Genomic DNA, 15338 nt, shown 5'->3' on the forward strand with positions numbered 1-15338 from the left:
AGGATTGGATCCAAGAGTTCTAAAATTGTTCTAAAGGAGTTGTCTGTTTGAATTCCAATTGTAAAAGCCTAATCATGTTTGACAAACATTTACACAAGGTTCATCTCAGTATTATTTTATAATAAATTATTATAAGAAAGACAAAAGACTATATATATATATATATATATATATATATACATATTGAAAAAAAAATCAAACAAAACAAAAAGAGATGAGGATCTTCTTGTCCAAAAGCTCACTTAAAAAAGTCATGATATAGAAGATTTATAAAGATTTATAAAGATATATTTCTTGGTAAAGAAAATTTTCTTTTTGGAAGTTTTGGCCTTAGCAGATGGTATAAAGTGAAAAGGTGCTATGAAATGGACTATTTTTTAAAAAAAATTACTTAATAATTCTAGTTACATTAGCATATATTTTAATTCTGAAAAAAAAAAAAACGAAAAATTGATGTTTTTTAATGGTTATTTTAGCAGTTTTAATATATTTTTTAAAATTTTATTTTGTTGATACGAATTCTTTGACATGGACATGGCAAATATGAAGGGACAACACTATTTATGCCATGTAGGTAAAAATACATTTCAAATCATCTTTTTGTCTTGTAATACTTGAAGTAATTGTTTAAAGTAACATTCATCAAAACGGATAGTAACATTCATCCAAACGGAGAATTGCATTCATCGTGTGTGACGGCCTTGGAAATGGAGGTCCTCTCTGGGTTGTGTCCCAAAGCGTGTGTTGCTTCGTTAATTTAATGCAGCATTTGCAAAAAACGAGGACGTGGATCGAGAGCTCACCGCCCCGCTGTGGCGGTGGCACAAGTTAACAAAGCACTGCTGGATGCAAAAAAAATGATGCAGAGATGCGATGACTTAGTGTTCAGATCAGAACCAAAATGATTTTCTCTTCTTTTTCTGAGAGGTTGAGTTGGTTGTTGTGACCCCATTTTATTTTGCTCGGGATTCACAGCATGCACGCTGGTCTGGGTGGCAGTGCTTCAGAATGGAATTATTGAAGCATGATTGAGCTGATCGAATGGCTGCTGCTACAACCCAGTTCTCAGAGGACAAAAGGGGAGGGGGTTGAGCTTAAGCGCATTATTTGAACTCAGTCGAATGAGTTCCCAACGAGATGTCTGAACTTGCAGACTGGCACAAGGTTGTTTCCAACTTCCCCCCCGCCCTAATGGGTTCTAGATCTTGCATGCCGACAGCCAGGTCACCACGAGACCCTTGAATGGGAGGATGTCCATTGCCGACACTTCGCTTATGATTCTGCTGCATGATTGACTGCGAGATACGGCCCTGGATCTCGTGTGAATATATAGTTCACTAGATATCGGGAGACCTGTTGCTTTTTTTAGTCATTCTAGATTAGGGGCATCAGTCTCTCAGCTTTTTGGGCTTGGTTCTGCTGCATGCTCTCTACACAGAGATCGAATGATGATCTCGTTTCTCGATGTGCTCCCAAATGCAGAAATCTCCCCGAGGAACACCTTGTGTGCCTATTTTTGAACAGACAGTCCCAGATACCACGAACATTTCTTAGTTGCAAGGGGGCTTGAAACTTGCCCTGCGATATTCGCAAATCTTGTGAGTGGTATTACACATACCAGCTCGTGGTTATTAAGGTAAGTTTCTTTACCTTCAATATACCTCAAATCGAGTGCGAGCGATTGCACAGATGTATGCCAGCTAGGTTACCTCCTGTTCACATTAGGGGGAATGAACATCAGCAGCTGCAAAACTGGCATAGGTATAGCCGACACCTACTTGCTACGGAAGAGCACCGAGCGGAGATGTAAGTGCTATGAATTGCATTCTATTGTGCGACACTCCTCCCTTGTAATTTCCATCTTTGGTTTGTTTACCCCTAAGCAAGAGCAGGATTAGTGCCCCACCTCAAACTGCAGGGGACGAAACACAAATGTGGATAGCATGTTAATGTCGTTCACATCAGGCACAGCACTCTGGATCGTCTGTACTCCAGTCTCAGCACCAGACTCCAACAATTCCTGCAAAATCGTGATACTCACTTAAGCTGTACTCAGTCACACCTCTTAATCAATGCAAGATCGTACTGCGTACTGTATGCTAGAAAAAAGTCGAATAGACCAGCAATCCCAATGCATCTCCTTGCAGCTAGTTTGCAGGATTTCCCAGATATCTGAAGTGGGGACCCCGATATTGATCATCTTCCCAATCCTAAGGTACGTCTTTTTGTGAGAGGCTGCTGATTACTCAGCGAGTGGGGACTGCCTCACTCATTGCTGCTCGGAAAGTCTTCAAGGGATTCGATTCTTGCCTCCGGAGATTTTGTTCAGTACTTGAGATGTGATGTCATTGAAGCATCATCTATGTACGAGGGATTTTGCTCTCTTACTCGGACCATTTGTCACATCACGTGTGGGGAGATGTGAAGTCAATTGCAAGCCACTGCAATGTGCAAGAATACCCGAAAATTGCCGATCGACAGTCAAATCCGGAGAGCCGTGTCTAACACGAAGCATAACGAAAGGAGGAGGTACATATACCAGGAGGCGCACAAGCAAGGAAACCATTGTCAGAACTTCCAAGTGGCAGCACAGGTTAGGGTTATAAAGGGCGTACCTTCAACGGGATCCATGACGTCCCTTTCCCGTCGAAACTTAACCCAAGGCGCCCTGTTGACCCGGTTACAACTTGGGGAAGTGGTCCACAGACAGAATTATTAACGGAATCTAACTCGATCATCTTGCAGAACTCGGAGGAGGGTTCTCTAGTGGAAACGAAACAACATAACACCCAGACACCAGCTCCCACCAAGTGCAACACAAGGTAATGTACATATCTGAATGCTGAAGCCGCTTTACATCTTTCAGGTCGTTGATCATTACTTGCTGACTAAATCCAGCAGTCCACAATAATCAATTGCATCTAACTCTTGAAGTGCACCGTAAGTGGAGGACCGTGTATCACGTTGTTTCTTGGCAGTGTCATAACTGTTGGGATTATAATAAGCAGAGTCTTCGACGTGATGATCCTTGCACAGACTGGGCCCGAGTCGGTATAACACCAGCTGATTATTATAATTAAGCATTAGTCCTCACCACTGGACATGGCACGTCAAGGCACGTTGACACTATGTAAATACATACTTTCAACTGTGCAACTAATTACCATTTAAACCTTATTGCTCTTAGGGTAGCTTGCTCTCTCGTTGCAACGGATGACGCGCATCTTTGCCTTGTTATGGTCACGGGGTGACGCTGATTCTTAAGGAGGCATGAGTATCATTTATTTCCTGCTTCAAAATTCACGGTGAGATTGATTGACAGGTTGAGCGTCTTCTTAAGAACAGAGAGATGGAATCATTCATCTTTGACAGAAGGTAACTATACACACACAAAATGTGCAGCTTGGCTAAGTAAGTTTTATACTTGTAATCATCTTCGACACTCACCATGATGGATAGTTCAGTATGTATTCTACATAATTTTTTCCTAGTGAAACCATCGGTTTAGGTCTTCCAGCTGGGAATAATACATACTAAAGAATTGCGTAAAGAATATGAAATGATATGTTCTTATTGGGTTAGTCATGTGTGCCAACTGTGCTGGCTGGAATTATTCGTTTCTGAACGTCTTCAAAGGGATAATTTTAGTGATGTGTAAGAAGTGTTTTTAACTATCTACGCGTCGCCAGTTCAGCAGAAGCGTAACTGATATAGTATTTTACAAAATGTGAGTCACTAAAGTTGAGAGGCGCTTGGCTAGCTAACAATTCGACAAAGTGCCATGAAGAACCTTTCGGTCAGGCGCATGTTGGGAATTCGTGCGCTCATACGTCATAGCATTTGTCTATCATCTGGAAGTTTCTTTCTTCCAAGGGCTACTCTCTTACCTGTCTATAACGATTCGTTCATTACGCGCCCTGCCTTCCCCTCTTCCTTTCAACCATAGTAATGCAAGAGCTTATGATTTAGTTAGCCTAGAACTTCTCATCTCAATTTCATCATATCTGTCGACTGTGCGACGTAACGACGGCGTGGTCCAGTGGCACACTTGGGTGAGCTATTTGAGAATGTGAAGCAGCATATTTCAACAAGACTCACATGGTCAATCACCATGTCACTAGTTGTCAACTTACGCATGTGCACGTCGCAGAATATAATAAAGCAGTGTGTGCTAGCAAGCTAAGACATTCCACTAGCAACAGAGCGATGGGTTTGTGCCAGGTCAAGTGGCTAATCTCTGCATCAATTTCAGGCTGCAGCAAGAGCTGCACATGTGCCAGAAGGCACACTTGCCTGGAGGATCGGCCCTCGTGATGGGTCGTAAGAAGTATTGATCGTGAAATGCCACAATACGAACAGACAAAAGAGCATCGTCAGTGTTTTTAAGTGTGATTAATCGTCACCATAGTGGAAATGAAGAGGATGTCGTGGCACTGGAATGAAAGTGGGTATTGTTCTCGTATACACGCTTCAAGGCCGACTGCCCCACACGACTTGCGACATGCGGAGTATGTAGAGCACAGAGCCTTGAGCTCTCAATCGATCTGGCTTGCAGCATCAGGTTCTTTCCCATTTATGATGCGGGAAGCTGGTTGAGCAGGATTCTCTTGATGTCTTTCTCCCCCGTACCCTTTCATCCTCTGGGTTGGTCACTGGTCTGCATTCCCAGCTTGCCTCAACAGTCGACAACAAACCTTCCAGCTTGCTCAGTGCTGGTGCAACCACACCCCAGCATTTTGCAAATATTTGTTAGGTGACAAAATATATTGCCTCCACGCCAAAATTTCTCTATTGCTTCATCACTCAACAAGTGGTAGTGTTCCCTCTGGAAAAATGATAAGGAAACCCATCTTCAAAAGAAGAGAAAAGAAAAAAGAAAAAAACTTAGCAGGTAAGGTAAAGACATGTGACACGACCATCCACTAGAATTGGAACATTGAGACACCTACAGGCGGTTGGAAAAATTTAGAGTACTTAAAGAATCAAAATATGCCAACAAATGGGGGAAAAAAGCAAGAGCAGTGATGGACCAGGGCACTCTGTCTGGCGCCCCATTTGTCAAATCCTGTGCAATCCTTAAGCCTGATAGAGCCAAGCGTAGAGAATCGCACTGCATCTGAATTACTTTAACTATGTAAACTTTGCAAGACTTTAAGTGCCGTGACTAACTGAACAATAGCACTTGCATGTTGGGTGCAGGCTCTCTCAAGTTGCAGTGGCTTATAATGTTTTCAGAACTTTGATGTGCTACCAAACAGTCTTGGATAAGACGATCATTTGAGAGTTGACCGTATATTTATGATACCTTTGAATGCACAGGTGAGACGCTACTATAAAACTATTAGAAAAATGAACTTGTGAATGAATTACTACAATATGAATTGGTTGTCATTGGTTACTACTGTAGGATGTTAATTACTTGTAGGATTTTGTAATTCTTAACAAGATGAAATAATGGCCATGCACAGAATAAGACATCTTGCATCATTCTCTTCTTATTTCATTTAACTTAAATTCATCATCAATGTGAGGAGTTAAACAGGTATATTAATATCAATATTGAATCATGTTTTTTTCATAGGCTATTGATAGTGGCAGAATCCTGATCCTATTTAGTCCATACATTTACACATTGCAACATTTTAATCTTGTCCAGGAGTCTATGCTCCGCTCAGGAAATAAAGCCAGAAAGTGAAGGTGAGAGAGGATAATATTGATGCTTGAACAAGCTTTTCCAGATCCTCGAATAACGTCTCCGGGCTGAATGATCCAGGAAGAGAAAATTCGAACATGGAATGCAACAGGAGAGAACGACAGATTCTGCCACAAGAAGCTAGGATTAGATTCCTGATGCCTTGCTGTGAACTCCCAACTATCGGATGGTTCTGTATCAGAAGCAATAGACCTTCGTGAATCACTTGTGCAATCATGTGGATTGAGTAAATGGAAAGTGAGGGAGCAGATTATATATTTTTTGATTTTTTATATAAAGCAAAGTGTTCGGAAAGATGGAATCACCACTTTCGAAATTTAAACCTCAGAACGTTGTCTGTAGCACGTCGACACAAATGTAAGTGGTCTCGAATCTTGCCACGTTGAGAAGGCAAGGCTAACGACAAATGTAATTCTCTTTGCTCACCATTAATGTAAGTGTCGCAAACATACTAGCTTGTATTGGACGCTGGGGGCGATCTCGGTGGATAGCATTGAATAAGATTCACAGTCAGCAATACAGCCCTGGTGGAGAGGTTCACCTAAAGCTCATCGAAGCACATAATCTCAACTTTATAAATCTTGATGACTCTGATGGAGACGAATGAACACTAACAGTGAAGGAAGCGGATGGTTGGTGCTCATTCGGATTAGCGAGATGAAGCTTCAAATTTTTGTACACTTAATTGCTAATAATTGTTGCTGGATTGTTCTCCAAATTGCTGCAGAGCGGAATTCACTTGATGAGGAAGGTAGTCCGTTCCATTGATTGTGGGAGGAGGAAAGATAAGTAGCCATGGTAGGGCCGGGACGCTGCAGGTCAAAATGATGTCAGGCTTCGGCGCCAGGGCCGTGGACATCATAAAGACGAGACGTTCGGAAAGCCTCGTGGTGGGGTCTCCACGGACAGGCCCGTCCGCGATCACATCGCTCGGAAAGATCAGAGTCTAGCCAACGTCTTCTCATCCTATCGGTGCCATCCTGGCCAGGCAGGTACTTCCTCTCGTGCACGTTTGACGTTCTTGCCCCTATATTCTTCCTCATCATTCCTTTGGTGCTAGACAAATGCTCAATTTGTCTAGTCAGTGACCATGAGGAGTTCACTTCTCAAGTTCATGGGCATTGCCGCATGAAGCAGGTGCACAGGCTGCTACAGGCAAGTCGAGCGCTTCAGTGCCGAAGACTTGCCGGGGCGTTAGCTTTCTTCCGTTCCCGCAGGGAGAACGGAATTTGGATGCAGAAATGAGCAGCTAAGTCTCTTCGGTTTCTTGTTGGGTTCTAGCTCGTTGCCGCTGATGCTGATCCTCATGCTTATTAACATGGACTATCGGATGGTGTTTATTGTCGGAGCATAACCTCCGCAGGAAGCACAAATTTTTGATGAGTTAGATCTTTATGGCTCCCCGACGGATTCTACATCCTTGCCGCTCTAATACTGGTGATGCTCATGAACGTGAGTGAACGGATGGCGCTCATTGGGAAAGCGTAACTCTTTGTACAATTTACAACTTCGTCACAGGAGTTTGGTTGATGCAATTAGATATGGTTCCAAAAGCATCGACGTTCAAACACTGTTCAGATACACTTTAAATACATCGAGCAGGAGGCTTTCCCATTTACTTACCTTGTACGCTACATCACCGGTTTTCTGAAGGGGGCCTGCTTCAAGCGCCTCGATGGCTTCGAACTAGCGGCCATCCGATCTGAACCTGGTCATTGTTTCTCCTATTGATCAACAATATTACTGGAAAAAGGCACACTTCTAGAGTCGGCGGGTTGATCTACAGACTACTGGGTTGTGTTGTCGCCTGCTAGGCTTGACCTCGCGAATAGCAGTTCAAGGATGTCCTGCGGTAGGTGAGCAGTTTCCTTCGTGGTCGGATATTTTCGTCATCGACTTCGGTGATAAGTCTGAAAATAGGTGCTAAGCTCCGCCTGAAAGATCTGCACTCAATATTAGCAAGAGCAACTTGAGTTGCATTATACCCCTACATCTAAACTCTAGAAAGCTCTGAGGTTTCTTAAGGTTTCTTGGGTCCACTTCACAGGTCCCATACTTTTACAGAGATAGAATGGAATTCGTGCATTCCAGTGACTCATTACCATGGATTGGTCGGCATCCAGACTGTACGTAAGAGGCTGTGCGACATATAAGCAGAGAACCAATCCGGGATAGATAAGTCTTGTGCAGGGCTCTTGATGGTTGAAAACTGAGATTACGGTGGTTCATTTCTGTCTGCTTAAGAAACCTGGATCACATATTGAGAGTTCTACATATTGCAGAGGACAGCAAGTCATTCATTAGATCTTGATTAACCTTGACTACAACCTACACCCTGTTGGTTCTCGCTTATCACCTGAGAGAAAGCTGCTGCATGCAGGAGTAGCCTGCAATTGTAGCCGCATGGATTTTCCTGGGAAACAGAGTAGCACGTGTGATGGCGACGATATAGATAGGGATTTTGAAGTGGGTGCCGGAAGTCGCACGAGCCCTGGAGCCTTATCAGATAATCTATCTTCCGAGAGCAACACAACCTCCACTACAATCGCTCAAGATCCATCGGATAAACTTTCTAAGCGGACCGGTAGTCGAGGGAAAGTTCGGCAGTACGTCCGCTCCAGGTTGCCAAGGCTCCGGTGGACAGCCGACTTGCACCAGTGCTTTGTCCTTGCTGTCGATCGCTGCGGTGGACAAGAGAGTAAGTTTCCTACGCATCGACTGTACCGTTTTCCCGCGAAGAATAGATTGCTTAACTGATTAATACCAGTATGAAGCTTTTCGCTGCATGATTCACAATTCTCTCATAAACTTCAGGTTTTTTTGACTGAATACCACACTCTATAATTCAGCTCCAGAACGTCGATGCCAGTTTATCTTTGACCTCAAATACCATCTGGTTTTGAAAATTGGTGCTTTTGTTGTCGACCCCTTTGATCACGAGTATCCTTCTCAGAAATTTTTGTTGTGAAGTAACTAAGTGTGCTGCATTAGAAGTCCAGTACAATCGATGCATTGACGATAATAATCGATGCTAGACACGCAATCGGGCACGAATTATTCAAGATATTAAACACAGTTTGCTTTAATCTCACTTTGGTTTTGGATAATGGCTAAAGTTTTATGATGAACTCTTATTTTTGTATTGATTCCTTCTCATTGCTTACGCTCATTTGTGACGCAGAAGCAACACCGAAGATGGTGTTGCAGTATATGGATGTCAAGGGTCTGACAATCGCTCATGTCAAAAGCCATCTACAGGTTTGTTGTATTTTCATTTCCAATGCATTCTCTTCTCTCCTCCTCCTCCTCCTCCTCTTCGTCCTCTATTCCATTTGTTCCTCTATTTCCAAGCACGAAAGATGCTGTGGACAATCATGGAAATTAGTTCGTTTAAGTACGAAAATGCCTTCTTTTGTTTTACCTTACAGCCTTGCAATAAATATGCTCCATTCAGCTAAAGAAGGGAAATGCATTTCATTTCTAGTCCACACATACGAGAGCTCACTGATTGCTGACAAAGTATAACCCGTTGAATTTCCAGATGTACAGGAGCATGAGGAGCGACGAGAGTATCCAAAGTGGTGAGTTATCCACTAGAAGAGGAGTCCGTACACACCTGATGTTAATGGCTAGTTTCTCAGTCCTTATTGACATTCATGTCTTAATCAATCTTAAGTCATCACCTATCATCCACATGTACGAAGTACAAATAATTTGAGTGATGGAAACTCGAACTAGACAACATCAAACGGTTAAAACACTTGAGCACGAAAGAACGCAAGACCAGTGTTAGTGCATCTAACACCCATTCAATTCCATGTTTCAGACCTCAGCTACTGGCGCGGCGATGGAAAATTCAAGCACCACAGCAGTCTTTGGGTTCACTGCAACACAGCTGATTCTATACACCGAAACAACCATCTGCTCGACCAGACATTAGCTAATCATTGGCAGACCAACCCCCTTAGCTCGGCGAAATTACAACTGGAGGCGGAGTGGGAGATGTGCAGACGGGAGTACGATGCACGAATCGCCTTAATGATGCTTATGGATCAGGGCCGCGCAAGCAATCCACCAACACCCTTTGAGCTATCTCCTAGCCTGCAGCAGGAATCTTCTCCCCCTGTCCACCTCATGAAGCTTCTGGACGGTCCAGCTCCAAGGCCAATGGAAAGGGCCTCCAGTTACAGCAGCATTTATAACAGATTCCAAAGCAGTTCCAGGGACTATCAAGCTCACGACGTGTTTGGGAAATCGTCCCAACATGTCAAACGACCAGCGGTCGAGCACGACGCAGCGCAGCAGAGTCGTCACTCCCCAGAGCTTGACAGTTCGCTCTCGCTGTCGCGCCCATACTCTTGGCCTAGCTGCACGACGAGTCTCAGTCAGTGGAGTACAGCTATGGCCACGGAGCATGTTCACCTGGTTGACTTCTTGTCGTTACCAGCAGCGCATAGCAGAGGTCATGGCCACATGGGCGACGGCCTCATGCTGGACTTGACCATGTCCACTGGCTACGTCAGTGAGCACGCAGAACATGAAGAAGCTCCGCATAGCGCATACTCGAAAAAGGTCAAACTAGATTTGACGCTAGACCTTTCGATGTCCACCACGTCGTGACATGCGGTCATCAGCGCCATCAGCGCCATCATCCCCCAGTCTGCAAAAAAAAAAAAAAAGAAAAGAAAAAAAGAAACCCTCGCTAGTTTTGAATAATGCACGCGGAGGTGTGTTTTGTTTTTATTTATTTATTTATTTGTCGATCATAATCCGAATGGAGCATGATCCCGCGATGGAGGCTATCACCATGTGGACTGCCAGAACCAGGGAGCATGATTCCTAATTCTGCATTGTGATCATTGATCTGGAACCACCACCACCACCACTCCCCCTCATGGGCCGATCCCGAAGCTTCAGATGGAAGTCTGCGACACAGTTGTCGTCACTGCCAAGTAGGTGATTACACACATCCATAGTTCCAGAGCTTTACTGCTCCGCTACTGATTGAGAGGCGACACAACGTCAGCATGAGGGAGACTGGCCGCTGATTGTAGTTTCAGGGGGAATCATGAGTGACTAGATTCCCCCTTTTGTACACTAACTTTGCTCCAAGTTGACGATGTTCTTGCATAATCAGCTGCTTGTGCAGCTCCTTCTCCATTCCTTTCTCGTCTCCTCATTAACCCCATTCTCGCTCTGACACACCACCATCTCCTTACTTGAATCGGGGGATTCATTCGAACAAAAACCCATGTTGTCAACTCACTTACAAGGATTTTCTGAGCAGATTTCAATCGGAACTGCACAACAGGTTTCTTCTCAACTGAACCCACTTTACTGCAGATTTCGCAGTGAAGTCATCATCTTGCTCTCACTCAGTTAATATTGTTTAGCTCTAATCTAGCTTGCAACCTACCCTCATTAAGAATCTCTAAACGATAACTAGGAAGATAAACTGCACAAATACTTTGCATTATCTTTGTATGGGCGATTTTCAGTAACTGGCAGCGGTTGTGATGGATGAATGAAGAGTGTGGATGGACGGACACATCCACTGGTTCTAGTGGTCTCATCCTTCATTTGCAACATAGTTGCACGTTGTTTGGCTTTTTCCTTCTTTTTTCATTCATTTAATGTTTAATCATTTGGAGTTGTTACAAGCAAACTTCTTATTCAACATGAATATGGGGTTTGAAAGGACATCCTCCAACTTTCTTGTAAGAGGGTATGTCCTTTTTGGATGTACATTCTTCAATGTGTTCATTGATTGGGGACCTTGACAAGTAGCTTTGTTGTTGCCTAAGGTCAAGAGAGCAAATAAATACACATTTGTGTTTTAATTACACACATTATATATATATATATATATATATATATCAATGTGTGTGTGTGTGTGTGTGTGTGTGTGCGTGCTTCTTTTGTCATGAAATTGGCAAGTAAATAGTTTTTTTTTTTTTTTTTTTTTTTTGCCTCAAATAGATAGTTAGGGACTTTGATCAGAAAACAACATATTCTTTAAAAACATTGTATGAGATGTCATTTGTAGAAAATACATTGTAATTTAATTAATGTGTATGTACAAATAATTAAAGCATGATTGATAATGTATTATCTTTTACATTAAATTTTAAAGTTTGTATAGGATGAACTATCCAAGAATTGATTCAAAAGATTAAATATACAAAATTTCATTACTTTTATTATTATCTAATATTTTTTGATAGCACTCATCCACACGTGTTTTTAACTTTTAAATGATAAATTGATTTTCTGTAGAGTTTTTTGATTTTTTTTAAAAATTTAAAACATGATTTATTAAATTGCACTGAAAAAATTAATACGAAAGTAAAATGAATAACAAGCTTAGGACATTCAAAGATATTTTTATATAGTAACTTATTATTATTATTTTTATTTTTTTCTAAATCGAATGTCCTAAATAAATTATAATTATAACATGTTTAAAACTAATTAGTATCACATGTATTGGTTATTAGATTATTTTTAATTTTTTAAATTCTTTATTCCCTCTATGAAAAAATATTATACTATTTGAGAAAAAATCACTCTTGATATTTCATTCCAATAAAATAATTTTAATATATTTCATAGAGTTTTAAAAATAATAATAGAATTTATATTATCAATTCAACAATAATATAATTTTTATTATCAATTGAGATACTGAAAAAATAAATCTTTACCACTAGAGAAGTATTAAAAAATAAAAATAATAAAAAAATTATTGAATAGAAATCTCACACTCAAAAAATTGTATTATTCAAAAAGTCTTATTGTCAATAATATCAATACATTCATACACATATATAGGGGAATGCTAAATAGACCCATTCTTTTACTAAATAGACCCACCCATGATGAAAAATATGGTAATCATGATGAATGTGGTTGGTTTTTATTGGTTGCAAGTCCATTAGTGGAAAAATGAATCTAAAGTTTTAATTTTGATAATTTTTATGATGGTTAGGATGGGTGGGTCAATTTAGTGAAAACTTGGGTCTATTTAACATTCTCCTATATATATATATATATATATATATAAAAGTTATATTAGCATTCTTTAAGGTTTTGTACAAACCTAGTAGGATATGCTTTAAATTTTTGGCATGGATGTTAAATAAATATGGCAATCTCTTTTAGAGTTTTCTGCAACTCTAATTGATTCTTGAACCAGTATCAATTTGTGAGTCATTGAATGATAAATTTTCAATAGTTGACAATTTGAGCTCCAAAATCCATAGATATATCATAAGTTTTTGTTAAATTGGGCAGTATTTGTGCTAAATAAAAAGCTTATTTTGTTCTTGCAAACAGGTTGAGTAGTCAACGATTCTATTCAAATTATTGGAAGTTTTAAAAAGTTTTTTTGGATTGTTATTTTATTGTATAATTTTGGTTTATCTTATTAAAATATTTAAAAATTTATTGCTCATTGATTCTGTTTGCATAAAATCAATAACATGTGTGTGGAAATATCAAATTGCATATTTGGAGGGAAGAACTTTCGTTGTAGCTTTTTAAAAACATTTTTAACACATTTTTAAAATTTCTTGAAAAACAACTCTTTCTGAGAAAATGTCATAGCAAAAATCAAATAGTAATTCTCTGTTTATGTAGTCAATAAGTTCTTACAAACGTGAAATCAAATGAATTTATTTTAGAATTACAATTACACACGAAATAAATGATAATTTTGTATAATCAATCCATTTTACTTGTAGATATTGTTTATGTTGTGACTTTTTTTTCCTAATGAATTTTTTCTAAAATATTATGTAAATTAAATCTTAAATTATAATCAAGATCTGTATTTCACCATTCACAATTACGGTTGCAATACACCCTTCCCCATAAAGCTAAAACATCACCGAAAATTTCATAAATGAAAGTCACATGCAAAACTAAACCCAATTGCATGATTATCGAAACACATGATTGAGAGACTTTGCAAAGGTTCCAACTCCGAACACAAGCACAAAAACTCCTCATTCCCTCACACAGGAACTTGCTAAAGATATTCACACATCACCAATTCCCTTCTCATGAAACATTTCTAAACAACCACCTCCTCACGTTTCTCCATTTCCGAAGTCCACTTTTCAACTCCTTGAAAATCCAAAACTGGAAAGAATAAGAAACTGGACAGGAGATGAGCAAACCCAACTGTTGAGAAGAAAAAATCAGCCCATTCACAACATGTTTGCAGTGGATGCAACAACAGATTGATCGGTGAAGTTGTAGACACGCATTTTAGTTTGTGTTTCACTCAGTTGCAGGCCAACCAAGGTGCTTACAAATCGCCGATTAAGTGAGTTAGAGAGTGAGAGAGAGACTCATGAGGGATGAGCTAGAAAGGGTGACCAACGGACAGACAGATAGACAGAAAGACTAGAAGGAGGTGAACCGATGGCGGGATTGGTTTCTAGATTAGCTGAACAGTATGAAAGCTTGTGACGAAACCGGGAGATTCTATTTGACCCGGAAGGGAGAATCTGGCAGTTGTTGAGGAGGTGATGTCAACACCAGCCTCACCTGCCAGAAAGAAAGGAATGGCCATCCCCGAGAGGTCAACTGCACACTGGGCTGTGGGGTGTGGGAGCAGTTTCCTTGTCGATGGATGGGTCCAGTTCCTCTCCTGATCCATGCCCTTTAGCAGGGATAGGCTTGGTATGGGCTGAGCTGGGACGGGGGAGTGTACCTTGCGGTTGCGCCACTCCAACGTGACATATGCTTGGGATCTTGTACCCCAAGCTTGGCAAAATGGTAACTTGGTTGTGTGTTTTTATGTTTTATTTTGATTTTCTTTTGTGTGCATGTAATTGTTTTTACAATAGTGTGAATAATTCTCATGTCGTTCACAAGAGTTCCAGTAATGCCACTCTTGTCTTTTGTCCACCAGGAATGATGACCTCGATGTCTGTAGTGAGTCGTTTCTTACAAACCTTAACTTCTTTGAGGCTCTTACGTTTTGGGGGTTTGCGATCACAGCCAGTTTTGAGAGATTCCTTCGGCAGATTGGACATGAATGAATGAGATGGCTGATGTGGTTCTGGTGAATTGAGTTCAGTATGAGAGGTTCAGGCCACTGAAAAATGCATACTCTTGTTGCATTCGAGTATGGTATTATTCTACCCGATCTTGCTTGATGAGCTCATCAGCGTTGAAAAGGACTTTTTAAACCAATCGATCGGTTTGGATTTTCCCTGTTCAATTTGCCAACCTGGCGGTGCAATGTTCCGCCCCCGACTGCTTTGGAGAGTCGCCTATTCCACGAGTCAATACTCCCCCAAAACTCACGTATCCTGAACGCTTGGTATTCATAATTAGAAATAACATTCCGCCTGACTGTCATTCGTCAGATGTTCAGGTACTATAACTGGAATACCTCAATTCTGCATCATCCTGATCGCTTTCTATCCCCGTAATTTCTCAATCATCTAATCCCGTTCATCGCAAGGACGTCTGCAGCTTTGCAAACGAAAGGGGTTGAAGCAGATGGTCTCTATAACACTAGCCGCTTGATAATCTTCAGTCCCAAATCATGTATCATATTTAACAACATACATCCCTGATTGTGTTCTGAGGTTCGAAAACCAAGCTCTGC

General features: G+C 40.9%; 1 protein-coding gene and 1 long non-coding RNA gene across 2 annotated transcripts; one reads left to right on the plus strand and one right to left on the minus strand.

The window, feature by feature from the left end:
- Nucleotides 1-535: 535 nt before the first annotated feature.
- LOC149986510 (uncharacterized) lies at nt 536-2849 on the minus strand. The gene is made up of 4 exons (XR_016500384.1): nt 2616-2849; nt 1907-2020; nt 1651-1712; nt 536-1510 (listed from the first exon to the last, which is right to left on the minus strand). It is a non-coding gene; the product is annotated as an uncharacterized LOC149986510 (long non-coding RNA).
- A 3883-nt stretch (nt 2850-6732) lies between these two features.
- Nucleotides 6733-10876, plus strand: LOC112275707 (uncharacterized). The gene is made up of 4 exons (XM_024506306.3): nt 6733-8411; nt 8895-8971; nt 9255-9294; nt 9540-10876. The coding sequence occupies exons 1-4, from the start codon at nt 8117-8119 to the stop codon at nt 10331-10333; spliced, it is 1206 nt and encodes a 401-aa protein (XP_024362074.1). The 5' UTR covers nt 6733-8116; the 3' UTR covers nt 10334-10876.
- The last annotated feature ends 4462 nt before the right edge of the window (nt 10877-15338 follow it).

The sequence above is a fragment of the Physcomitrium patens genome, chromosome 23 (assembly GCF_059467195.1).
Source record: "Physcomitrium patens ecotype Gransden chromosome 23, ASM5946719v1, whole genome shotgun sequence".
NCBI lineage: Eukaryota > Viridiplantae > Streptophyta > Bryopsida > Funariales > Funariaceae > Physcomitrium > Physcomitrium patens.